The sequence below is a fragment of the Raphanus sativus genome, chromosome 7 (assembly GCF_000801105.2).
Source record: "Raphanus sativus cultivar WK10039 chromosome 7, ASM80110v3, whole genome shotgun sequence".
In the NCBI taxonomy this organism is placed as follows: domain Eukaryota; kingdom Viridiplantae; phylum Streptophyta; class Magnoliopsida; order Brassicales; family Brassicaceae; genus Raphanus; species Raphanus sativus.
The window spans coordinates 6606338-6630663 of NC_079517.1; the positions used below are offsets into that span (position 1 = coordinate 6606338).

The 24326-nt window shown below is 36.2% G+C and overlaps 4 protein-coding genes, 2 long non-coding RNA genes and 1 pseudogene across 10 annotated transcripts; 3 read left to right on the forward strand and 4 right to left on the reverse strand.

Annotated features, from left to right (window-relative positions):
- Positions 1–1401: 1401 nt before the first annotated feature.
- LOC108818238 (T-complex protein 1 subunit beta) lies at positions 1402–4584 on the reverse strand. Its single transcript, XM_018591137.2, has 11 exons — positions 4426–4584; positions 4282–4338; positions 4128–4193; positions 3936–4047; positions 3702–3830; positions 3526–3597; positions 3276–3391; positions 3002–3078; positions 2267–2752; positions 1877–2192; positions 1402–1786 (listed from the first exon to the last, which is right to left on the reverse strand). The coding sequence occupies exons 1-11, from the start codon at positions 4429–4431 to the stop codon at positions 1640–1642; spliced, it is 1584 nt and encodes a 527-aa protein (XP_018446639.1). The 5' UTR covers positions 4432–4584; the 3' UTR covers positions 1402–1639.
- A 279-nt stretch (positions 4585–4863) lies between these two features.
- LOC108814507 (protein TIFY 3B) lies at positions 4864–6229 on the forward strand. The gene is made up of 5 exons (XM_018587094.2): positions 4864–5097; positions 5223–5334; positions 5428–5620; positions 5709–5766; positions 5870–6229. Exons 1-5 carry the CDS (start codon positions 4955–4957, stop codon positions 5961–5963), a joined length of 600 nt encoding a protein of 199 aa, XP_018442596.1. The 5' UTR covers positions 4864–4954; the 3' UTR covers positions 5964–6229.
- A 2546-nt stretch (positions 6230–8775) lies between these two features.
- On the reverse strand, positions 8776–10601 carry LOC130497484 (uncharacterized). The gene is made up of 3 exons (XR_008936474.1): positions 10003–10601; positions 9847–9927; positions 8776–9705 (listed from the first exon to the last, which is right to left on the reverse strand). It is a non-coding gene; the product is annotated as an uncharacterized LOC130497484 (long non-coding RNA).
- A 749-nt stretch (positions 10602–11350) lies between these two features.
- LOC108814628 (eukaryotic translation initiation factor 2 subunit beta) lies at positions 11351–13708 on the reverse strand. Of its 2 annotated transcripts, none has more exons than XM_018587240.2 (10): positions 13537–13708; positions 13253–13306; positions 13031–13142; positions 12894–12949; positions 12740–12797; positions 12537–12643; positions 12265–12410; positions 12025–12167; positions 11852–11937; positions 11351–11577 (listed from the first exon to the last, which is right to left on the reverse strand). In XM_018587240.2, the coding sequence occupies exons 2-10, from the start codon at positions 13298–13300 to the stop codon at positions 11506–11508; spliced, it is 828 nt and encodes a 275-aa protein (XP_018442742.1). In that variant the 5' UTR covers positions 13301–13306; positions 13537–13708; the 3' UTR covers positions 11351–11505. The 2 variants fall into 2 exon arrangements, with proteins under 2 accessions (XP_018442742.1, XP_018442741.1); XM_018587239.2 differs by having other exon boundaries at positions 13253–13309.
- A 1305-nt stretch (positions 13709–15013) lies between these two features.
- LOC108815106 (F-box protein At5g25290-like) lies at positions 15014–16286 on the forward strand. The gene has a single exon (XM_018587765.2). It carries the CDS (start codon positions 15081–15083, stop codon positions 16119–16121), a length of 1041 nt encoding a protein of 346 aa, XP_018443267.1. The 5' UTR covers positions 15014–15080; the 3' UTR covers positions 16122–16286.
- A 1729-nt stretch (positions 16287–18015) lies between these two features.
- LOC130497549 (uncharacterized) lies at positions 18016–19497 on the reverse strand. 4 transcript variants are annotated; one of them, XR_008936532.1, is made up of 5 exons: positions 18905–19497; positions 18708–18776; positions 18554–18619; positions 18409–18446; positions 18016–18164 (listed from the first exon to the last, which is right to left on the reverse strand). It is a non-coding gene; the product is annotated as an uncharacterized LOC130497549 (long non-coding RNA). The 4 variants fall into 4 exon arrangements; XR_008936530.1 differs by having other exon boundaries at positions 18370–18446; XR_008936533.1 differs by having other exon boundaries at positions 18704–18776.
- A 1028-nt stretch (positions 19498–20525) lies between these two features.
- LOC108818123 (F-box protein At3g26010-like) lies at positions 20526–22459 on the forward strand (annotated as a pseudogene).
- The last annotated feature ends 1867 nt before the right edge of the window (positions 22460–24326 follow it).

The window sequence follows — 24326 nt, forward strand, 5'->3', positions numbered from 1 at the left end:
TAATTAGAAAAAAAATTCGTGTCAAATTATGTGTCTTTTAGAAATATAGGGGTTATAAATTCATGAAAGTTAAGCCGTGTGAGTGACGGAGTCGAGGGACAAAACTGCAAACTTTTTATAAAAGTAAAAGACTATGACGAAAAGAAACAATAAATGACGTGGGAATTTTTTTTGCAATTTCGTAAAAGTTAAAGACTGATAAGGAATTAAGTAAATGACGTGAGCGAACCATCTGTGCCGTTCGTGTCATACTCATCTGGTCTCAACTAAGTCGGGTACTTTTTTAAATACTACTTTAACAAAGCACCAAAAAGAGAAACACTATTTTACATTTTGTTATCTTGATTTTAATGGAAGATGACCATTCGATTATCAGTAAAGAGAGATAAGTACTGTGATATTTGCCTCTAAAAGCTGAAATATATTATGATAATTGGTAAAGGGGTAGAATATGGCGTCATTTATGGCTTCTGACCTATAGGCAGGGACAAAACCTACGTGATTATTGACCGGCCAAGATCTTAATTATATTTAATACTTACGCTTATGTAACACCTTTCTACTACCCTCCCTCCATAGTTAGGTATTGCTTTTCTTCTCTTAAACCAGGTATAAATTACAGCCCACACATATATACACCGTTATAGATACAAGTATTTATCCGTCTGGAAAAAATGTAATACATTCCAAAGGGGTGCGTGAAAGGATCATGTAGGTAACATCATCATTCAGTGCCAGCCTTGGTAGTTGGTATAAATGAAGTTAGAAGCAAAAGTATGGTTTTGATTCATCATGCGGGACCATTGTTATTATTACGCATTTTTCTGTTAATTCGGTGCACTTTTGGTGTCTTTTAACTGTTTTGGTAAAATAGAAATCTAAAGCTATAAAACCATGAATCTTAATCATCAATAAAGCTACATAATTTTTTACCAATTGCTCAAAATATGTCGGTATGAATAAAGATAGAGATTATGAGGTCCCATGTTTTGATCTTGCTCTCTTTTATAACGTGTTTTGGTCAGTTGACCAAACCACCACAACGTTGTAGTTTTAGGTGATGACTGAAATCTTTTATATATATATATATAGAAATCAACATAGGATGACCTTAAATTCTGTACAAAATAGTCAGATATGATCATGCGAGTCTTGTTGTTGTATCCATCCATACAGCTTTGAAAACTCGTTTCATTCTTCTTTTCTACAAATTGTACTTTTACTTACTTTTTTAGAGAGTAAAGAAAATGATAATGTCAATGATCTAACATGGTTTCACATCCCTGTAATCACTCCTACGAGCTCATGTCGTGATCTACAGATTTGAATAATACTCTGCTTATAACAGACAAAATAATAAATATTCAGAGTATTCGGAAGCAGGTGGCCAAAGTAGTCGAGAAGTTCAAACTCCTTGGAGCTAATATTTTGTCACAATCAAAAATTCAAAACAATATCCGAAGAGGTCGCAAAAAGAGAGAAAAGTTTAGGGAGCAAAACACTAAAACATTTAAAGGCTGTTTTGTGATCCAAATACAAAACACAAATCTAATAACAGAACAGAACAATGTCACTGGGGAGGGTGTGATCGTGTAAATCATCATGAAATCTCTCTCCCACCAGGTGCATGTGTTGGACTTCACATCCTGTCTTCTCTCCTCCTAGGAGCACATGTAATGATCTCATCCACTCTCAGTATCATCTCAGCTGCTTCTGTCGCTGAAAGCAGAACGGCCTGCTTCACTTTGAATGCTTCATAGATTCCTCTCTCCTCCATATCCCCTACCTGTAACAAGAATCAATGTTTTCACCATCACCAATTCGATTCGATTACAATCCATATGCCAAATCATTTTTGCATATAGAGTTTACTTACAGCTCCGGAGATGACATCGATCCCGGCGTTACACCCTTCGTTGTGGTGCTCTGCGCGAAGCTGAGCCACCAATTCTGCACTGTCTAAACCAGCATTGTCAGCGATTGTTGTCGGTATAGCCACTAGAGCCCGTGAGAAAGCTTCAATGGCATGCGATTTCTTGCCAGCAGTTTTCCTTGCAAGCTCGTCTACTTCCTTTGCCATCACCATCTCTGGCCATCCACCTCCGAGCAACACTCTGCTGTCATTCACTGTTTGTGAGAGTACACACAGCGCATCATGGAGTGATCTTTCAGCCTCGTCTAGAACATGGTGACTGCAACAACAAAATTAGAAACTGGATAAGTATATGCAAAGTATTTTAAGTAACGAGTGTGGAAAAATGGATACCTAGCACCCCTTAGGACAATTGAACACGCCTGGCCCATCTCTACACCAGAGAAATGGATCAACTTGTCTTCACCAATCATAATCTCTTCGATGAGCTTGCAATGCCCAAGCTTAACAGACTCTGGGTTGTCGAAGGTGGATGCGATTTCACCGCCTGTAACCAATCCAAGACGCTCTATTCCCTCAAAATCAGCATGCTCAATAGCAAGTACACCAGCGTCTGCAAAGAGTTCCTCTGGGAAATTGTAGATCAACTGCCTGTTAACAAAGCAGTTGATACCGTGGGCTAGGATCTTGTTCACCTTGTCTTTCATCTTTTCCTTCTCAGCCCCTTCAATCTGAGCAACCTTGGCCATGGAATCAACGCGGACACGTGCACCGTATATCTTCACTTTGTCTGTGTCCATTGCAGTGTTTGCTACCAAGATCTTTGCATTCTCTATACGCTTTGGCTGCCCGATTCCGATTTTCTTGTCAAGGATAAATCTGCAGGCATATAGATTTAAGTTGAGATGTCAGAAGACAAAATACTCGACGCAAAATAGTAGAAATGTAACAGAATAAGATGACATAATGCCTATCAATATTCTAAAGCATGGCAATACTTAAAACTAAGGTGGACAAGCTATGTAAAACAGAAACACGACATGATTATCATGAACAAATGAACAGATATCACTAGCTCATAGAAACATATTTTTAACAGTCGCCAAAAAGCCAGAAGTGGAGTCTTACCCTTCATCCAAAAAGGAATCCCTCAAGGACCCTCCAGGTTTTTTGATGATCTGAATTGCTTCCAAGTTTGTGCTTCCCTATTTGAAGGACAGCACCAGAAAGTCAGAAACAAATCATATAACACTCCAATAAGTAACTCTACGGGAAAGAAATCAATAGCTGAATGACACAAGCCTATTTTCATGACATTTGTCAAAGAAAGCTGTTCTTATATATCAAATAACACAAGAAATTTCATAGAATTGCTGATTGAGTTTCAAAAGGAGGCAGAGACCTTTAGCCTGAAAACAGCATCCACAGCCATTTCTGCAAAGTGTTCCTTGTCTTGCGAGAGAATTTTGGAGCATAGCGTAGTCATCGCAATCTTCATCAAGTCTGACCTAAACTTCTCTGCAATGACACAAAGCACAATACTGTAAATATGAATGTGATTTTCCTAAGCTAAACGTAAGGGAAAACACTACCTAAACTCAACATCAAAGTAATCACACAAACAGGAGAATGCCATCTCTATAATGAATTACCTGCATTCTCCTTGTTATCAATAACTCTTTTCAGTAAAGCATCACGAGCACATTCTGCAGCCATTCTGTAACCTAAGAAACCAGAAGACGAAAAAACAAATCAGAAATCACTGTCATAATTTAAAGAAACTAAACAAGGTTTATCATCTTCACACTTTAAAGCGCCAGAAACTTACCAGCTATTATGGTCATCGGGTGGATCTTAGAAGTAACGAGCTTTTCAGCTTCCCTCAGAAGCTCCCCAGCCAATACAACAACAGAAGTAGTCCCATCACCAACCTCATCATCTTGAACTTTCGAAATGTCTAAAGAACAATAAATCACAAGCAAGAAATGAGTTAAAAAAAAGAGAAAAAAAAAGACAGAATCTGAAAAGCTTCAAGCGAGGCGACGTCGCAGGCTATACATACCAACAAGAACTTTGGCAGCTGGGTTGTCAATGTGAAGTGACTTGAGAATAGTTGCACCATCGTTAGTAACTGTGACCGAGTGACCTCTTCCAGTAGATTGCAATATTTTATCCTACAGTATAATAATAATATTTCAGCAACAATTCAGAAAATGAAGTGAATATTATAGACTTTGGGGGAATAGGATGTTACCATTCCCTTTGGCCCTAAGGTAGACTTAACAAGATCAGCTACAGCCATTGCACCAATAAACGATGCCTAAAAGAGCCAACCAAAGCAAATCAGATCAAGTACAACTAAAGTGAATCTGAAAAAAAAACTTTAATCCTCGACAAAAGAAGCTGACCATCCTAGCGCGTTCTCCTTTCTCTTCACTTGCATCATCTTTGAAGATCTTATCGATCTATAATACCAATAGCTAACTAAAGTTAGTTAACAGGCCGTTTGTGAGAAAGAAAAATAAAATAAAAGAGACGACGGAGAATCATACCGGCATTGATAAGATCGTCTGAGCTTCTCAGTGTTGGAGATGTTAATCCGGGATCAATAGATGATGATGAGTCGTTCGTTCGAACGAAGAAGACGAAGTATCTAGTGAGAGAGTAAAAATGGAGCAGAAATAGATCTCCGGAACCCTAAGAGAAAAAAAGCCCGTAGACAAAACTACACCTCTAGAAAGTCGTTTTAGGGATCGACTTAAGCCCAATGAGTCAATCATCATTGTGGGCTTGAAGAACGAGGGCCCACGTTTCCCGAAACTGGGAATGCGTATACCAAACCAACTAAACCAAACGCCCTAAACGATAGCGTATTGTATTCGCGCACGTTGCGAATGAACAAATATCATTTGTTTTTTGTTTGTCGGAATTAACGTCGAAGTCAAACAAAAAATCGCCACGTGTCGAGATGATTGAAGCTTGTGAGGAGGATAATCTTTGGAGGTTCCAGACAGAACACGACTTTAAAGACGAATAAAGCAAATCGAAACTGGAGAAGACATATCGACGAGTTCCAAGAGAATGACCATTGATAAGGTGGAAGACGAGCCACGAGCTCCCGTCGAAGGTGGATGCGGTTTTGGCGGCGATAATGTCACTGTACATGGTTCCATCGCCGGATCTGTCGCCGGAGAAGGTGCTGAGAAACCAATTCAGGAAGCTAGGTATGTGTTTTGTTCGGAATCGTTGAGATCGATCTGTTTACACTAGGATGTCCATATATAGAAACAAAGGGGGTATAAGGATTTTAGTTGCTATTTTGGGAAAGTCATCATTTCTAACCTAATAGGTGCATGGAAGTCCCTTCCTCTGAGCCAGAAGCTCCAACCATCCGTCCTAATCAACTTACTATCTTCTTTGGTGGGAAAGTTCGCGTCTTTGATGGGATTCCAGCAGACAAGGTTTGGTCCACTAGACCACTTTTTTACTCTCATGTTTTGTCTGAAAAACTCGAGACCTCATGTTGTCATTCACTGTGAACCATTTTCTTACAGATTCAAGAAATCATCCGTATTGCTGCTGCTACTGCTGCTAAATCCATTGAGACAAAGAACTCTACGAACACAAGTCCTGTCGCTTCTCCAGCACTGAACAGAGCTCTTTCTCTCTCAAGCACCTCCAATGCAGCTTCCCCAGCTGCTCAATCATTCCCCGTTCACCCTATTTCCTTCTGCAGATCTGCTGCTGGTAAGTGTTCCATATTCAGACGGTTACAGTAATCTTAAAAACATTTGGAAAAATGGATATTCTCATTTAAGTTTCCTGAAAATCTCAGATCTACCAATTGCAAGGAGGCATTCGCTTCAACGATTCCTTGAGAAGAGACGGGACAGGTATGTATAACTGAGAGGGACTTGTAAAGACATATTGATCCTACTCTTGACCTTGAGGTATTGTATGTGACAGCAACGTTCACAATCTTTTTCTCTTTTGCAGATTGGTCAGCAAGAATCCTTACCCTGCTTCAGACAAGAAGACAGATGTCCCAAGAGACAATGCCTCTGTTAAGGAGGAGTATCCGACTGCTTAGCAGAAGATCAACCAACCTTCAAGGCTGTAATAAAGTTTAACGAATATATCATTCCTTCTAAGTGAAACGTTTATAAACTTATGATAATGTAATCGTCTATGCTGCTTCTGTGTTGTCTGATAGTGTCTGTACAGGTTTGTTAGACCTGTTTTTATCATTTACGTTTTTTCTTCAAGGATTATTATTGCAGTGTCCTAAGAGTCTATCTTTAAACTAATGTCTCATGCTGTTATGTTATTGAACTTGTTATATCTTCCAGATACAAATTTGTGTGCAATATTTTAATGGAATCTAAATGTTATTGTTGTGATAAGCATTTTTGTTACAAATCAAAGAAACAATAGACTGCCATTTCAATAAGTTCTAAATATACATGTACTAGGATCGGCCCGCCCTACGGGCGGGATGCAAACTAACAAATAATATAAGTAGTTAGATTAAATACTTTATATATACTTTATATAAATTGTTATTATTTTAAAATATACATATTAGCTAAATCCCTGAAAAATCTGTGAGACTCTTCTATTTTTCATCTTTGTTAGTAGAAATTTTTTTTTTTCATTTTTGTTAGTAGAAAAGAAACAAACTTTTAACTAAATTTACATATATTTTTGTTTAATATGTATTGAAATTGAAATTGAAATGAAGTATTGTATTGCATCCTGAATCTATAGACTCAAACGTGGCGCTACGTCCTTAGTTATAGTCTCTCGGGTCATAACCCATCGATCCATTAGACCAATAATAACAGTATATGCGATTGTGTCTCGATCATGTATTTTACTGTCTGTGAGGGGTTTTTGTGGCCTAAGCTGGGCATAGATACATATCCAAATCTATCATCCAGGTCCAAGAGGAAAGCAACTTTTTTTCTACTTCTCAATCACCTTATTCCATCAATGCTACCTTTCCTGCAAGTTATTATGTTCTAATGATCAATCTAGATATCTCAAAAGAAGCGAATAAGGTGCTACAAATAAACTCTCTTCTCACTTCGAAAATATAATTTGAAGCTCTATGAAATCAAATACATATTAGCGCTCAAATTCTGTCGACAAAAAGCAGAGGAAAATGAAAAACATAAAGATTAATATGTCTGCACTAAACTAACATATAGCTTAGCGTGGAAAAAAGATCATAAGCACCAACTATGTAACTTATGCATGCATGAAGACCTAGCCCCTGTTACTATAAGCATGTAATTTTGACCAACCGCAGATACATAATGTGAAGCAACTCTCTATTATTCAATAAGATATTTATAGATAAATACATTAAAAGTATTTGATATGATTGGTAAAATGGTCATAGAAGGGGTTGAAAGAACTATCTCAGAAGGTATGAACCCAATAGTCAATCATAAACATGAACAATATGGATACTTTTAAGCACAAAGGAAAATATAGTTCAAACTTCAGTCTTTCATATTTGTGATCAACTTATTAAACTAATTAAATTAGATCCAATGGTGATGGATTATAATATAATATATGACATCAAAGAAAATGATCAATAGATATGCAAGTATATCTCAGTAAACTCTGTAAAAAACTTAAAATCTTGGTATAAAACTTTAACATTTTTACCAAAAAAAAAGGTTATAGCTGTGTCCATGGTGTGTTTTTGGAAGGATTATCTGTATCGTATGTTGATGTGTTTATGTTCTCAGAAAGTTGATATTATTGGTTTAATATACTCACCTGATTGAAACGTTTATATGTTATGGTTATGGAGAGTTGTTATTTTTTGTGTTGTTATTGAAATGCCTTTGTATATTTGATGGATTAACAATATTGATATATTTATGAGAGTAATTATTTTTATTGACTATGAAGAAACTATTATAGTCTATTAATACATTTGATATGTCAGTGACAAACAACCAAATGCTTTGCTCGGTTAAAACTATATATTTTTATATATGATTATTATTTGCTTAGAATTTACTATTAATTGAGTATGCATGCTGTTGGTGTAGAAGTTAATATCATATATTAACTTATGTGGTGCATTTAATATTTTTTTTATTTGATTGGTAATATATTAAGTGAGTAGGTATTAATTTTTTGAAAGTTGTGATTGACATGTAAGAGTAAATTGTAGGAAAAATATCTTAGTGGGTTTAAATCATTTTTAGATTTTACGTATATGTCGTCTGCTGAATTTTAAAAAGATTATAAATTAATAGACTATTCAAATTCCCATTGAAATTTTGTGATCGAAGTTCAAATATTTATAACAAAATATAAATTATTACAAAACCATACGGAAAAATCTCACTATATATATATATATATATATATATATGTGTGTGTGTTTTTAAAGTAAACTATATACCATATAAAACTAAATAAATATTTAAACTTTGATTTTTTAATATTTTCACTGATTTTTTAAAAAAAATTATGAATTACTAAAACGATTTACTATTTGAATTTTTATTAATATATATTGCTTTTCATCAGAATATTGAGAGTGAATATTTTCTTACTTAACAATATTATAGATGTACAATCTAGTTATTTTGTTGTTAAAAACTATTACTATTATATTTATGCGTTTCTAATCATGTTAGAATAATTTCTGCTGTATGAATTATATTTTATGAGGTTGTGTCACGCACCGTTCTGTTGATTTATTTGAAATATATTTATTATATTTTCTGTATGAATAAGGTTCTGTTGATTTATTTGAAATATATTTATTATATTTGCTGTATGAATAAGGTATACCGATATATTCCATGGATGTATAAAATCATTTGAGCACAGTAAATATGTATTAGGGAACAGTAAATATGTATTAGGGAATCTGTATTTGAAACCAATAATTTGACTTATGTGTAAATGTTAATATGATGATTTTCATCAAAATGGGATATGTAAAACTATAAGATGAGACAGAGTTGTTTGTTGACGAAATTAAAAATAAAAGAGTCAAGAACGTATCCAGTTCGATGCTAACTTCCGTGTCTGTGGCCATTTATATACGCTGGTTTAATAGGCTATTGGAAGCATCATGCTTTCCATCTCAAGCATTCCACGCAGGTTTTCTAGCTTAACTTTATCCATTTTTTATCTCATCCACCTCTCTCTCTCTCTGCTTCTCCATCTCCATCTCCACCGTCTCCTACTCGTGCCCAATTTTCCTCTCTTTCAGCTCCAATGCCTTCCTTCTCTTCAACTCCTCCTTTTCACACACGATCTTCACCGGATCATCCTACACACATGATGCTTCTTCTCTCATTTTCTTCACCTTCGCAGATACTCCTTTCACTCTCCTCTGCTCCGTGCTTTATCTCCTCTGTCACCGACCATTTCCGACTCTTCCTGTTCCTCACTATCTGCGATTCTATCCATTTTCCTGACTCTGCCGCGTAAAACAGTTCTACTGCTCCAGACCATGCTGACTTGTAACCTGACCCAGTTGATCGAGATGGCTGCAGCGGTTGTGATAAGCATACATCTTCTTAAAGAAAAGATGTTGAGCTGAGCAGCTTCTTGACCTCATCTTTCAACTTGGGGGTGAGATGATCCATTATCTCGAGCAATCCTTCATCTTTCATGACATGAAATGCTTACGACATGGACACAACAACTTTGGGATCCATACAGAAGCTTTCTAGACAAAGCTTACTCAAAGTTAATTGTTTTTGAGAAAGTAAGTTGAATGTGAATCACTGACACATTCACTGAAGCCTTAAAAATGGTGAAATCAACCCATACAAGCTCACCAGTCACTGCGTTATGAGAGATATAAGAAGAAACATGAATTAATGCACGTTTTGCGTATCCTAACATATAAATTCGAAATAGAATAACAAAGTATATCTTTCAATTTATCAAACTAAACTCACCAAAATCCTCCCGTAGATACTCACCTGTCGTTTGTTGCAGGTGTTTTTCCCAGATCGCGGTGTCAGGCTTCCAGATCGCGGTCAGTACAGATCTCGATGTAAAACCTATAATTTGAACCAAGTGGTTTAAATGCAAATTCGAAACAGGATGTTAGCGAACAGAGATACTGATCCACTCACAATGAGTTTGTTCTCCAGCGAGTAGTCGGACGCAGAGATTTTCTCGAGATTCATCGTCAACGAATCAATTCTCGATTGCTTCTATGCAAGTCTCCAGTCGAGCTTTTTTTCGCAAGTCGTATTCAAGCTCTTTTGCTTCCTAACCTCAGCGAGCATATTCTCCACTTGCAGAGACCGACTCAGCTCCTTCCTCAGAGAATTCCGCTTCAGCTCCATTAACTCCCTAAGCTCCTCCAACTTTGCCGTATCTACTCTTGTCTTAAGGACGCCGACTAAACCCTAATTCTTCATCCTAATTGTTGATTAGCAAGAATATTAGTTTATACAGGAATTTTGAAAGCCGGTTAGCATCATGGTTGCCTAATCAACAATTAGGATGAAGAATTAATAAAAATAGGAAATTAGTAGCACACAAACAGATAAGAAGATCTAGTTAACAAATCAATTCTAATCGGAATATATTATCAGAAAACAGAATTTATATTAATAACAACTATCCAAAAGAGGATCTAGTTAAAAAAAGAACAAAAAAAAAATAGAAGAAACAATATAGAAGAAACAGCAGTAAAACTCGCCGGAATATATATAAACGAACAAAGATCTATCACCTTCGATTAGTATGCCAATAGAAGAGAGAACGAAGTGGAGATGTGAAAGAGAAAAGCGATGGTCACATATTTATACGGAAACCACCACCGCCTATCGGGATGAAATTAAGCATTGAAGTCGACATGCGGAAGTGAATCAAGGAATTTAAGACGAAGTTGTAACTCCAGCAGATTGAATATCCATGGAGGAAGCAGGAAGGACAGGAGTCGCCCATTACGCAGTTAAATGAAACAGTGTATTTCGATCAATACAGACACGTGTCGTGTTATGGTGAGTTGAATTAGTGACCTGGAATCCTAGGTGGACATCCCAGGAGAGATTGAAACTCTCTTTTATATATAAAGATTCACCTTTCCTGTCTTCCTCAGCCTCTCTCTCTTTCTCCTTCCAGGTTTCATATTTCTGATCGTCTGTTGGTAGTTCATGGCGGCATATAGGGCAAGAGTTATGCTCGTCCTGCCACACCAATTTTGTTACAAAAACTCTGTTTTTTTTGCATTTTCACCTGAATCAATTTCTAAAAATTTATATGGAAGTTAGGAGATGCCCAAGTTATGATGCCTTCAATAGCATTAATTCTCTTTATTTGATGTTGGGAAGTTGTCCGGGCCACAAATACACAATCAGAACACAAGGATGAAACAGGCACGGGCTTCCTTTCGCATACACAAGAACCTTGACCGGAAAAACTCCATGGATTCGACCTTTAAGTGAGCCACATGGATCTAACAAAGTTGAATGTTCAAAACCTATCCCATATTTGATTTTTTTTTAAAGACATAGTATGGAGACCAAAGTAGATTATGCCTCATATTCTTTAAAAAAAACGAAAAACAAAACAAGTTTCTCAACTCCATAACAAGCTCTTTAGTGTTCACTTCACCCACCAATTTCTCAAGTCTTCCTGCGACCAACACGAGCAACAAAACCAGCTTTGATCTGCGCCACCGATCGTCCAGATCCACACTGCAAAACCAAGTATATTTATTCACAATTTGCAAACAGAACACACAGAAAGTTGAGCATATTTAAACATGATAAGTTGATCACGCAGAGAAGGTAACTATATCAACATTATCACCATTATTACATGACTCTTCCCACTACATGAAATAAATATGATTCATAAGAGGACATGAGTCTAAGATTCATCAATTACGTGAGACACATGATTCACCAAGTAATGTTGAGTATTATCTAAGAGCCGCTTCTTTCGGTAAATAAATAAATAAAACTGTACCTTTTCGCATCTGAGAAAGAAGAGACGATTCTCCTTTGAGAGAATTGTGTCCGGACTCTTGCAACCAAGGCAAATGACGTACTCAGCTGTCAATAACAAAAGCAAGGAATCACCATTACGAACTCCAAATTGGTCTTATTTCGACTTTTGAGACTAAAGAGAAAGTCACTTACTGACGTAACGCCGCAGTATCCCTTCGAAATTCTTGGGTGCGAATCTCCCCTTGACAACCAATCGTTGCTGCCCGTCAAGCGAACCACTCGTACCCAACTCAGCAAGCAAGAAATTCATTACATGATCCGGCTGACGATGCATCCTGAAGCCATACAGTTATATATAACTAGATATCATTAGTAGTTATGGTTAATCGAAGAAACTTGAAGAAGAAGAAGATAAGAGAGGTCCGTTCGTACGTCTTGCAAAGGTCCATGAAGTTGACAAACACAGTCTTCTTCGTTCCCTCACGAAGAACTTGAGGAGGCCTCATAACCGTACGCCGTCTATCTCCAGCAAGTTCCGGATTGTTTTCACGGAGAATGTTAAAGACTCTGCCAAGAAGCTGCAAATATAACTCACCTCATCAAAACCAAGCAGATAGAGACTTTTGAACAGGATACATTGACGTAAGGAGAGAGTCCTCTATAACCAAAGAACTTTGTCAAAACACTGCAGATTAGATACTGACCTCGTCGTATATGTAATCCCTATCACTTCCCTCCCAGGGGTAACGTTGCTGCTGCTGCTGCTGCAAATCTATTCCCTCTGCATCTTCCTCGTCATCATTAGCATGCTCTGCAATAAAAATATCTGTAAGCGTCATACATGAAAAGAAAAAACATTTTTGCCACTAGAAACAGTTAATAATAAGCAAAGGTAAAAAAAAATCACCATCCAACTCTTCTGCAGCATCGAGACTTTCTTCATTCAGTGAGCTTGAAATTTCAACCTAACCATCAAAAAAAAAAACAATAAGAGACAGAGAGAGAGAGAGTCATCAAGACACCAGTAACTTAGAAGACAACAAATCGTGAAAAAAACTAACAGGCTTCTTCTTCTTTTTCTTCAGTCCAGCAAAGGAACTCTCAAGGCCATCATTAGCTGCATGGAAAAAGAAATTAGATTCCAGTTAAGAGAAACAGAACAATAAAAAAAAAAAGTTTCCACGCAGCAAAATAGTACCAGGCAGTGAATCAGATTTCTCGGGCTGTGATGACTCTGTAGCGTCCTCGATAGGATCTTGAATGACAACTTTCTTCTTCTTCTTCTTCTTGGTTGGATCAAAGGGTGCGAGCTAAGGTATGATCAAAAGAATATTAAAACCACACAATCAATCATGATTTATCAAACCAAAGAAAGAAGAAAAAAAAAAGTAATTTTGATAATGAAAGGAACAAAGCTTACATCTTGCTCGTCCTTCACTTCCTTTATCTCATTATTTTCATCAGCCATGATTTGCTACTGACAAAAAAAGATAGATGATAAACACTAAGAAACAAAAAAAAAATAGAATGTATAATCGTAAAACAGAGCTAAGATTCCATCATCTAAGACATTGAGATAACAAATTTTCGACTTCCAAAAATGAATCAATAAAGTTGATTATACTCGAAATAAAATCCCTTTAACCATTTTGTTCCAATTTCCAAAATTAATTCGAAAAGGAATCAAACGAACGGAACACTCACCGACGATGTGGAAGTAAAAGAGATGTGGTGCCAAAAAGGTGTGATGGAAGAAGGTTTGCTTGCGAGGAATCAAATCAAGCACGCGGCGCAGACGAATGAAATCAGCAGGACAAATGGGTAATTCTTCTTTTTTCTGATACGGTCGCTAGGTTTCCTTTAAGAGAAAAGTGACTCGGTTTTAGTCAGAGGCTTTCAAGTAACCTTACTATGTTGTGTTCTGAAATCTCTCTTTCAACTAGAGTATTCTTTGTGGGTCCGGGGTTTTGTCTTCAATCCGATATTGATTCGGTTTCCGTTCGATTTCTTTTTGTTTTTAGGTATTTCAATTTATAAAAAAATAGCTACCATATTTATTTTGATTTGATTTATATATTGTCAGTTTTTGATTTATTCGATTTTATATCAAAAACCCATAAATTTATTTATCTTGTAAAACATTTTATGAATTTTACATAACATAAAGATATTTCAGATTTTAAATAGCCTATTTATATATTTTACTATTTAAAACAATTAAAGAAAAAATAGTAATCTGTAATATCAAAGTTAATAATTATAATGGTTTTTATAGAATTAAAAAAATAGTAATCCAGATATTATAAACAACTAGATATTATCATATTAACAACATATTTGTTAACAAAAAGGTAAAAACTATGTTTTATTTAATTCGATAAAATGAAACATAAATTTTAACTTGAAATAAAATATTAAATTATTAAAATCAATATTTTAAATATGAAGATCATATAAATAAAATAAATTTTGTATATATTCTTAATTATCTTATATAATTTACGGATAATTATATTATTATATTTTAATTGATCAGTTTATATATCAAAAATATCCATATACCGTAGTTTTTTAAAATTGATATTGATTCGGTATATTTGATATTACGAGATCCAAACAACTTTTTCTATTTCGATTTGGTTCGTTTTAAGTAGTTCAATTTTACTGGATTGAACACCCCTAGTATTCTCTTTTATTCTAAAATAGTTGCTTTTTTATTTTTCTTTACCTAGACACAACTTAAGTTTTATATAGTTTATTACTAGGTCTTAGTGTATTTAAATATTATAGTGTATGTTTTTATTACACTTAATTTTCATTAAAGAAAAATAACTTATATAATTTTATTTTTTAAGAAATCAATTTAAAGATAATTTGTTGATAAAAGTAAATTTAAATAAAAATTAAAATAAATAAATTTTAAAAAGAACAAATATATATATTTTGTTGATTTATAATATAAAATATGTTGATTTATAAAACAATTTTATTCAGAAATATAGTTTGGATAAATTCTAGGTTAAAATAGTTATATCAACAAAAATATTTTTGAAGTATTATTACAAAGTCGGGTAATGCATATTGTTTAGATATTTTAACCAAGTTAAAAGATTTATCAAATCAATTAATTACCCGAGAATGTTGATAACGAAATTACTTTATGACAAAAAAAAATAATAAAGGAGTATTTTAATAAACCCTACATTACGAAGGTACCTTCTTATACACACAATAAGTGCCTCTTGTTAATGAAAGTACCTTCTTCCCTCTCGTCGACGTTAAGCAATTCTCCATGGCTAATGCTTTCTCCGAAAGACGGTGGTTGTATGCTGTACAATCCGAAAGAAGGCAAGATCGAAAGGAACTTGGTGGGAGACTTTCCAGGGTGTCGATTCCTGGCAAACTCGGGTAACTGGTGGTTGGTGTTAGATTCTGGATCCAATTTGTCTATCGTAGACGTCTTTAGCAAGGAAACGATCCATCTTCCGTCTCTAGAGTCGATTAGGTCAACTACTTGTTCTATCAAGCGCGTGGGAGATAAAAGATTTTTAAGGCTAGATAGAACCAATATTTTCGTTGAACAGGATTATGATGCCATGAGTTGTGATGATGTGAGGGGTCTTTTGTGGGTAGACGAGGGAGAAAAAGATTACGTTGTGGTGTGGTTCTTCGACCACGAGTATAACCACGATTACGTAAGCTTTTGCAAGAAAGGGGATACTCATTACACCGACATCCCTCTGTTTTACCCAGACAACCACTGGTTTAAAGGCTTATCCGAGATGGTGCTACGGGGTTACACTCTTTATATCACAACGAGTCGTCGTTTTGTTCGAGTCGTGGATCTGTCTGGTTCTTCCTTCAGGGAGACTACCAGGCCGTTCCCAATGCTTTCATGTTATGAAACATGCGATTCTAGCATTGCGGTAACGACATCAGGAGAAGTTTTGTTGGTTGAGAGTGATCCGTGGAATAGGAGCTGGTTCCGCGTCTACAAGAAGGATCCTGATTTAAAAAATCCAGATTCCTCCTGCCATACGGTTCTTGAGGTAGATTCTCTTGGTGGTGAGGCCCTGCTTCTTGACTTGGGTTTCACGGTGCCTGCTAACGTTGCCCTTGGTATCGAACCAGACTCCATCTATTTCACCCGTCACTACCGTCCCAGCCATTGGAGTGGTCGTGGCCTTGACATCTGCGTGTACAATCTTGTAAGCAAATCCTTCAAACGCTTTTCTGATGTTGACGTCAAGGGTCTCACGGATGCTCGATGGTTTCTCCCTGGGATTTAGTTCTTGCCGTTTGGTCTTTTAGTTTCCTTTTATTTATGCTTCTGAATAAAAAGACTTGCTTCCCTCTGTTGAATCATCAACTGGACATTTAAAATTTCTTCTATTAAAAGTACTAGGATTGGGAACCCCCGCGGTCCGCGGAGGAAAACGATATTAAAATTTAAATGTTATTTTTTTAAGAAAATGAACTGTATATAAAAGCATTTGTACACAATGAAAAGTTTTAGAATATAAACTATTTCTGAAATTTATGCTCCAAATTTTAGCCAAAAAAATAAAAAATTATGCTAAAACTAATAGATTATAGAATGAAAAATATATTGTTTTTAATGCTGTGTTTTTGAATGAACAAAAAGTTTGTTATAAATTTGGTGACTAAAACTTGAGAAAAGATCGAATTTTTCTGGATTCATTGTCTTTAGTAAGATGTTTCCAATATAAATGACATAATTTTAACAGATTTGTATTAATAAAACATGAAGAAAAAATTCAATTAATTAGGTTTATCTTGAAATAATGTTTAAACTTCATTGATTTCAAATCAATATAACATGTTACATGAAGCATAAGTTATAACAAAAAAAATCGTTGAGAATTTTTTTTGATAAAAACAGCAATTATACGATGCTTCCTAACACATTCGTAGGATAGATTGATTTTTTAGCTTCCTTCCACAATGATTTACTTTAGCTGTTGAAATAGTTAACTTATTTTTGTTTTGAATCTAAGTCAGATCTTGCACCTTTGAATAGTATTTATTTATCTTTAACTATCTAATTAATATAATTTCCTATTAATTTATATTAGATTTGTAATTAATAATTTCTAATAGTTATAATATTTTTGAGCTTCTGTAATATTTTCAAATGTTTGGACTGTTGTAATTGGAAATAAAAATTAAAATATAAAACGTCAGGGTCATTTAACATCAAATTTTGTTTTTGGCTTTTTGCCCTGAAAATACAAAATGTAACATAATGGTACAATTTGTACCGTACAATTCTCAATGCAGGGAAGACAACCTGAAACGGTAATACCTATTAGAAATATATTTTTCAATAATTAAGTACATATACAATTTAGTCAAGTATTGCAATTCCCACACTTCATTGTTTTTATTGATTTCTTTTATAACTTGCTTGTTACAAATTAGCTACGACTTTAAACGTATTGATAAAAAGTTCATATGTAAATCGTAGTTTAGACTAATTTATTGTTATATGACTATTTTTTTTCTAAAACATCAAAATTGCACCATTGGTATAATTTTATCAATTCAAATTTTAGATAATAATGATTCCAATGAATGATTTATCAAAACAAAACAGAGCATATTTATATATATAATTACTAAAAATTATTCATATAAATGTTTCATTTTTTTTTTGTAACACAACTTCATTTATAAAGAAAACTTCAAATCCCAGTAGGATTCAATACAGCAGAGTACTCAAACAGAGCATGTTTAGCAAGACTATCAGCAGTCTTGTTGTTTTCTCTAGGAATCCAAGTAAAAGAGATACTAATAAAAGTGGCAGAGAGGTGAATAATATCTGCCACAAATAGCCTTAAATCTTAAAAGTACTACAACCAAAAAAAAAAGATAATATACGCTCTCAAGGGACCCTAGCCGGGGAAGCCAGAGAAAACAGTGTATGCATTAATTGAAACTTTATTCTGCCTCTTGGCCAGAATGCTCACTCCGCCTGCCTCTCTCTGCATCCTACTTGAAATTCCCCTTTCATGAAAAGTTTCAAGCATCACTGATCTAAAAGATAATCGTGAACATATTAATGTACACATCGTTGGTTTCTTCATAAGTTAGTAACTTAGTTCACAGGGAGACGAGATAATTCAATATACTCAAAACTCAAAAGTAGATAAATGTGTGAAATATATATATATATACATTAATATATCTGTTTTGTAATGCAATGATTTATAACATTATAAATATTGAATTCTCATAGAAAGTTGGCGGGCTTTGCACTTCTTCTTAAAGTACAAACTTTCCCCCTCAAAGCATGCACAGACAGATTAGCACTGCACGTTGCACAAAAAAAAGACAGATTAACATTTCACTTGAGGATTAAAAGTTTACTGAATAAGAAAATAATATAAACTTAAGTTATTCATGACTCTCATATCAGTACTTCTGGCAAGACGTCAGGATAGAAATACTAATGAAACAGAATTAGGAAAATATATACGAAACAATGAAAATATATAATTAAACATCAATAATTACGTTTACAATAAGATATCAAATGAAGACAAAATCATATACTTGAACGTGTCATTCACCAAGAACTTTCCATCACAAACCTACATGATACAAGATCAACAGGTTAGACAGGGTAAAGGCCTGTATTGAGGAGACTGGATAAATAGGATTAACTAACAATTGGTTAAGACATAAGGGCTTAGCTTACTTTCAACCCAGTCACCTCGGCTTGCAACTATCCTTTTAATCAAAGCATACAACTGTAACCATGTTCCTGCAGTTTTTCAAGTGAGGATATCAAACACTTTCATATAGGTTTTATAACATTTGAAAAGAATAAGAAATGGTGATTAGAGACCTACTACCAAAACCGGAGGAACCTTGAAGCTGACTATATCTGAAAACTCTGGGCTTCTGAACAAGTACGAGACCTAACAAGCACCAAAAGCACATAGGCAGAGTCAATCATTCACCACCAATCAAAAATCGATGTACTTCCTAGCAATTATGTATATAAGCATCAAACACATTTAACATATAATCAATTCGCGAATCTCACCTTCTCGGCCATAACACGATCACCCATGCCGAGAGTAAGGTGCATAAACGTTGAAGGTATAGACTTCGGCTCAGTCCACGCCGAACGGAAAACGAGAGAAACAGTAACCGCCGTGAAAGCTGCCTTACCATCATCCGAGCAGATATTGAACAGCTTGTTAACCCCTCTATTTCCAAATTTAACAATTAGAAAATTGCAGAGAAACAAAAATAATTTAATGGAGTTTCGGAGTCTGAAACTCTAGGGAAAATAGAAAGGGCAAGACGGAAAATTATCTAGAGCGGAATCTGAGAGAAATAAGAGGCAAAAAGGAGAATCAGAGAAAACTAACAATTATGAAAACTTATACAATCTCTTCTATATATAATCTTATGATAAGATACAACTCTTAAGGGAAGAGAGAAAACGTTCCACTGGAACGCTGCGTGTGAAAGAATACAACTCTTCAAAGGAAATAGTTTCTGCAGGGGACGCCGTTGAAGAGATACAATGAAGGCGTCGATTGCTAAAGCATGACGTCATAACCATAATCCTAAAAAAAAGTGTATCCCTTAGATTATAATCTCAGAACCATATCCACCGTTAGATTTAGATTTTATTTTCCTATAAAAAAATGATGACATCATCTGGCAACAAAAAATGGTTTGCTATTATATATAGATTACAGTAACATTTTGTTTACGTTAAAACGTAGTGTCTGGTGGGTGGAGAGCTCTGATGTTATTTATTTCGTTTAAAAGCAATCTTCGAAAGTCATTTTACATCAACTTCAGTGATACACAACGTTATTCAAAGACAACGAGAAGATAACTAGTTTTGCTTTGTACGTGTATTCCTCTCTCAGTAAATTCATCAATAATCTTTTCTGTTTTTAAAATATATTTTAGCAACACACATGAGAGGCTATTCGAAACCGAGGAAATAAACTATCTTGGACAGTTTCTGTATGGTATAAGGGATTCATCCCAAGCAATGCATTTATGATATGGTTGGCTCACCTTGATCGTCTGCCAACAAGAGCTCCCACTGCGACTTGGGGTTATCAGCTGTTGGACAGATGCTGTGTATGCAACATGTATAAGGAGACACGAGATCACTTGTTTTTTCGGTGTGATTTCAGTGAACAGATTTGGCTTTTGATCACAAAGAGATTGGGATACAATCAGTTCCTCTTCCATACATAGACTGCTTTTATGGATTGGCTTGACCTAAAAGACAATGTTTCTTCCTCAACACTTCGACGGCTGGTTGCTCAAGCAACAATCTACTCCATCTGGTGGGAGCACAACAACAGACTTTACAACTCCATCTCCATGCCTGCAACTGAAACATTCAAGAAGATCACAAACTTGTTTGGAATGCTATACTAGCAAGAAAGGAGCGCAACAAATTTCGCCACCTTATGCTTTTATGGCTGAAGTATGACTGATACAATCAGTGATTGATATTTTTCTGGGTAGCTGTTTTTTTTTTTCTCTTTTTGTAAATACAAACATCCTCATTCTAGTAAAAAAGTTTCAAATACGTAGCAAAAATATATATTTTAGCAGAAAATCAGTATACTATAAACCAAAACGCTTCTATATTCAGAGTAAGGTAAATAATACTATTTACAATTTTGGTTCCAATTTTACTTGGGTTTATCGTGGATCTGTATTACTTAATGTTGGGCTATTTACTGTAAAACAATGTTTGCCTTATCGCCTCCTTTTAGTTTAACGCAAGAAGTTAGCGTAACACCACCTCACGAATTAAAAACCTAGAGAGACCCCTAGTCGTCGTCACTTTCCAATGGCGATGGAAACAAAAACACATCTCGTGGAGGCGATGCAGACGGAGATTCTAGCGAGATTACCATTGAAATCCATCTCCAGGTTCAAATCAGTCTGCAAGACATGGAAATCAACAATCGAATCTGCGTATTTCCGCCGTCTCTTTTTGTCTCTAAACCGAAACTCCTCATCGTGGTCGCTCATGTACGGACGATATGAACTCATAGTTTTCAATGGACGCAAAACATGGGACTATCATCCAAAATCTCCAGCTTCACTCATCCCACACTCTTTCAGACGCTATGATTCTTCCGGTGGATTGGTTTTGATCACCGATGGATCTGATAATGCTTACTGCTACGTGGGGAGTCCAGTCACACAGCAATGGATCAAAATCCCTCCACCTCCCTCTGATCCTAAAGGTGCTGATTCTACCTTATTTGGTTTAATGACTCGCTTGGACCAGGACGGTGTCGTTTTGAGCTTTAAAGTTGTTAGGATAGCTTCTTACCAAGCGACAGACTGTAATCTCTCGAGTGTGTTGAGTGTGTTACTTTATTCCTCCGAGACGGGGATCTGGACTAGTAAAGTAATTCACAGTCCTCATCAGATCTTTAGCATGTCTAATATCAACCTTAACGGTTCGATTTACTTTGGTTGTCTGAGTGTGCCTGGAATACTCTTAGCTCATGATTTCTATTCCGATTCCGATCAATTCCGGGTTGTTCAATTACCGGACTATCCGGATCACAACAAGGACTACAAACGGACCTTGACTACATCAGGAGGCTTTGTCATGTACGTCAGGACATTAGCAAAAAAGGAAGAAACTGTTTTGAAGATTTGGAGGCTGAACAATGATGACGACACTTGGCATCTTTTGTGGGAAGTAGGCTTCCCGATTACCGGTAACTATGCACCCATGGCAATGCATCCATTTGATGTCGGTACTGTCTATCTGTGGAGTCAACGGGATCATCATTTGGTATCATGTAACTTGCGGAAACGAGACTACACACTCCTGAGGGATTCAAGCTAATGATTATTTCATTGACCAGTCTGTTTGTAAGAAGAGTGTAGACGATGAGATATGGTTTCCAAGATCATTAGCAGATTTAGAGGAAGAAGACTTGAACTTTAGAGTTTGTATCTGGTTATTCCAATTCGTGATCCCACGGTGGATGGAATCGGTGCCTCGTCCTCCCCAAGCTGAGATGATAGATACGACTTCACTGCTTTCTCACGCTACTGCAACACGTAATGCAACACGTAAGCGAATGCTGAAAAGATATAGATTTAACAAATATCAACCATGATTCTGATCTTTATCATAATGCCCATGACTTTTATCCAAATATTATTAAATTTTGAATAAACATAGATTTGGAAATTTAGACGTAGAAAGATGATGTTTTCCTAACCGATGATGATATTTGAAAGTGATAGATACTTATAATGAAGAAGCCAAAGCTGATGACGTGGAGGCTGAGCCAGCTGGCTAAATGAATTGAGTAAAGCTTTGGTTTGGAGAAGAGTCTTTGCGGTTACTGATTCAAGAAGTATAAAAGGAAGAGTCGAAGCTTTCATGAGGTTTATGCTTTGATGTTGTATGAAGAGTGACGCCATGAGTCATCTTGACCCGATCGCCATGAGATCGGTGACGAAGGTGAAGCTCGCCATGAGAGCCTAACCGGAGTCAAGCTTGAAGCTATCCTTGTAATCGTTTGTTGCTGTTCTTGTAATTCCATTCTGATAATCAATAAAGGAGTTAGAGATATCAATACTCTATCATTGGTGCGGTGAAACTGTTTCGGATCTATCGCGACGTTGCGGATGGAGGAAACGATGATCGGAGGTGGATCGGAGCTGACGCCGGGGAGTGGTTACGAGGCGACGGCGAAGCGATTCGATTCGGTGGCGATGCAGATCGCGATTGGAAAGGAAGATATACTGGAGGATTCAAGTCCCGTCAATGGAATCGTAGAAGTTCCGGTGTTTCCGTATGTCGAATTGAGGCGGTGGATCTCTTGGATGGAGCATTACTTCGTTCGGAAGGGACTCACTGATCTCGAGAAGTTGCACATGGTGGATGGATTTATTGATGGAGAAGCGGCTGAGTATCTTGTTCGTATTCAAATTCGAAGTTGGGAAGAGATGAAGACTAAATTGATTTGGGAGTTTGGTGCAGACGATGATCCAGAGAAGATCGTGATGAAAGCTAAATTTGATAGATGCCACAAAGCTTTCATGAACGGTGATCCAGGTGTTGACGACGTTCACTCGTCGCTGTTGAAGGAATCTTGGAGTCTTTGTTCTCAGGTAGATCCCAATCTGGAACAAAACCGGAATGATTCTCAGTTAGGTTATCGGGATAGTGCTGAGACTGTTGATGATTCTGGTAGTTTGATTCAAAATTGTGAGCCACATGTGTTTGATAAGTTGCCTGAGTTCAAGGGACCAAATCCTACTGTTTGGTTATCAAAAGCGGAGAAGTTCTTTCACACATATGGAGACAACGAGAAGTTAACTCTCGTATACTACTATTTAGAAGGTGATGCGATGAAATGGTTCATACGGGAGAGACGTATAATGAAGTTTACAGACTGGAGTGACTTCAAGTGCAGATTGTTGGCTCATTTTGTTCATGTTCCAGCTTATTCATCAGTGGAGGTTCATTATAAAGCTGAGTCTACTTCCAGTAATAACTCTGTTTCTGAGACAGAATTGGTGAAGAAGAAGATCACATCACCAAATGTGGAAGAGGTTCATGAGGCAGAAGTACATCAGCAAGATTTGGGTTGCGAGATTGTTCTTGAAACAGTAATGGTGAAGCAGAATGATTCAGGCGACTTTGTTGCAGGGGTGCAGCAGAAAGAATTGAATCATGAGGCTGTTCAAGAAACAAATATGTTGCTTCCGAAGGAATCACTTGCTGCTACAGATCAAGAGTTGGATTTGCACTGTGAAACTGGCCATGTTCCAAGTTATCTTGCAGGAGAAGCGTATCAACACGTGGACTCAATGAACACTGACGCTGTTCTAAAGGAGAACTTGGTGGACAAAAATGCAGAAAGGAATCAGAAGTGGATTGAGTATTCAAAACCTGCAATCGTGAAAGAAGATGGTGTTCATGATATTGATGAAGGGGCCAAACGATCTCTGATGGTTATTGAGCAGTTTCAGTGTGTGCACCAGATATTTTCTCAGAGTGATGTGTCTAAAAGAATAACGTGTACGATGAAGAAAGACAAGTACCCTAAATCTTGGAGGTATAAGTTCAAAAGCAGGAACGTTACAAGACTCATACTTGGGAGATGGGTGCACTTAAAGCTATTTTCAGAAGAGGATGTGGCAATGGCAATGCAGTCGTTTCCAGGGAACAGAAGGCGTGTTGTAAGGGGCATGATACGATTTATTATAAGTGATTTGAAGTTTCACATGTGGCCCAAATGGAAATCCAAGTCTGAGAATTTTCTGAACACGTCAGAGCATATGACGTTTTACGTGATCTATTATCAGATTGTGCACGAGAGAAAGCATGTCAACTCTACATTGCGGCTTGCTCTGCAAACGTCTCCTGCAACCCAGAGGAAAGCTTTGCTGTCTCAGATTTTAAGTGATCTTAGGAGATATTTTACTGCATCGACCAA

Excerpts from the sequence above, each read along its gene's own strand:
- LOC108818238 (XM_018591137.2), bottom strand. Across the intron at positions 3,598-3,701 it reads CCCGATGACCATAATAGCTG|GTTACAGAATGGCTGCAGAA; the intron begins GTAAGTTTCTGG and ends CTGGTTTCTTAG. Across the intron at positions 2,193-2,266 it reads ATTGTCCTAAGGGGTGCTAG|TCACCATGTTCTAGACGAGG; the intron begins GTATCCATTTTT and ends TTGTTGTTGCAG.
- LOC108814507 (XM_018587094.2), top strand. The coding sequence starts at position 4,955 with ATGACCATTGATAAGGTGGAAGACGAGCCACGAGCTCCCGTCGAAGGT. Across the intron at positions 5,621-5,708 it reads CTTCTGCAGATCTGCTGCTG|ATCTACCAATTGCAAGGAGG; the intron begins GTAAGTGTTCCA and ends TGAAAATCTCAG. Across the intron at positions 5,767-5,869 it reads CTTGAGAAGAGACGGGACAG|ATTGGTCAGCAAGAATCCTT; the intron begins GTATGTATAACT and ends TCTCTTTTGCAG.
- LOC108814628 (XM_018587240.2), bottom strand. The coding sequence starts at position 13,300 with ATGGCTGATGAAAATAATGAGATAAAGGAAGTGAAGGACGAGCAAGAT. Across the intron at positions 12,950-13,030 it reads GAAATCTGATTCACTGCCTG|CTAATGATGGCCTTGAGAGT; the intron begins GTACTATTTTGC and ends TTTTCCATGCAG. Across the intron at positions 11,578-11,851 it reads TCTTTCTCAGATGCGAAAAG|TGTGGATCTGGACGATCGGT; the intron begins GTACAGTTTTAT and ends TTGGTTTTGCAG.
- LOC108815106 (XM_018587765.2), top strand. The coding sequence starts at position 15,081 with ATGAAAGTACCTTCTTCCCTCTCGTCGACGTTAAGCAATTCTCCATGG.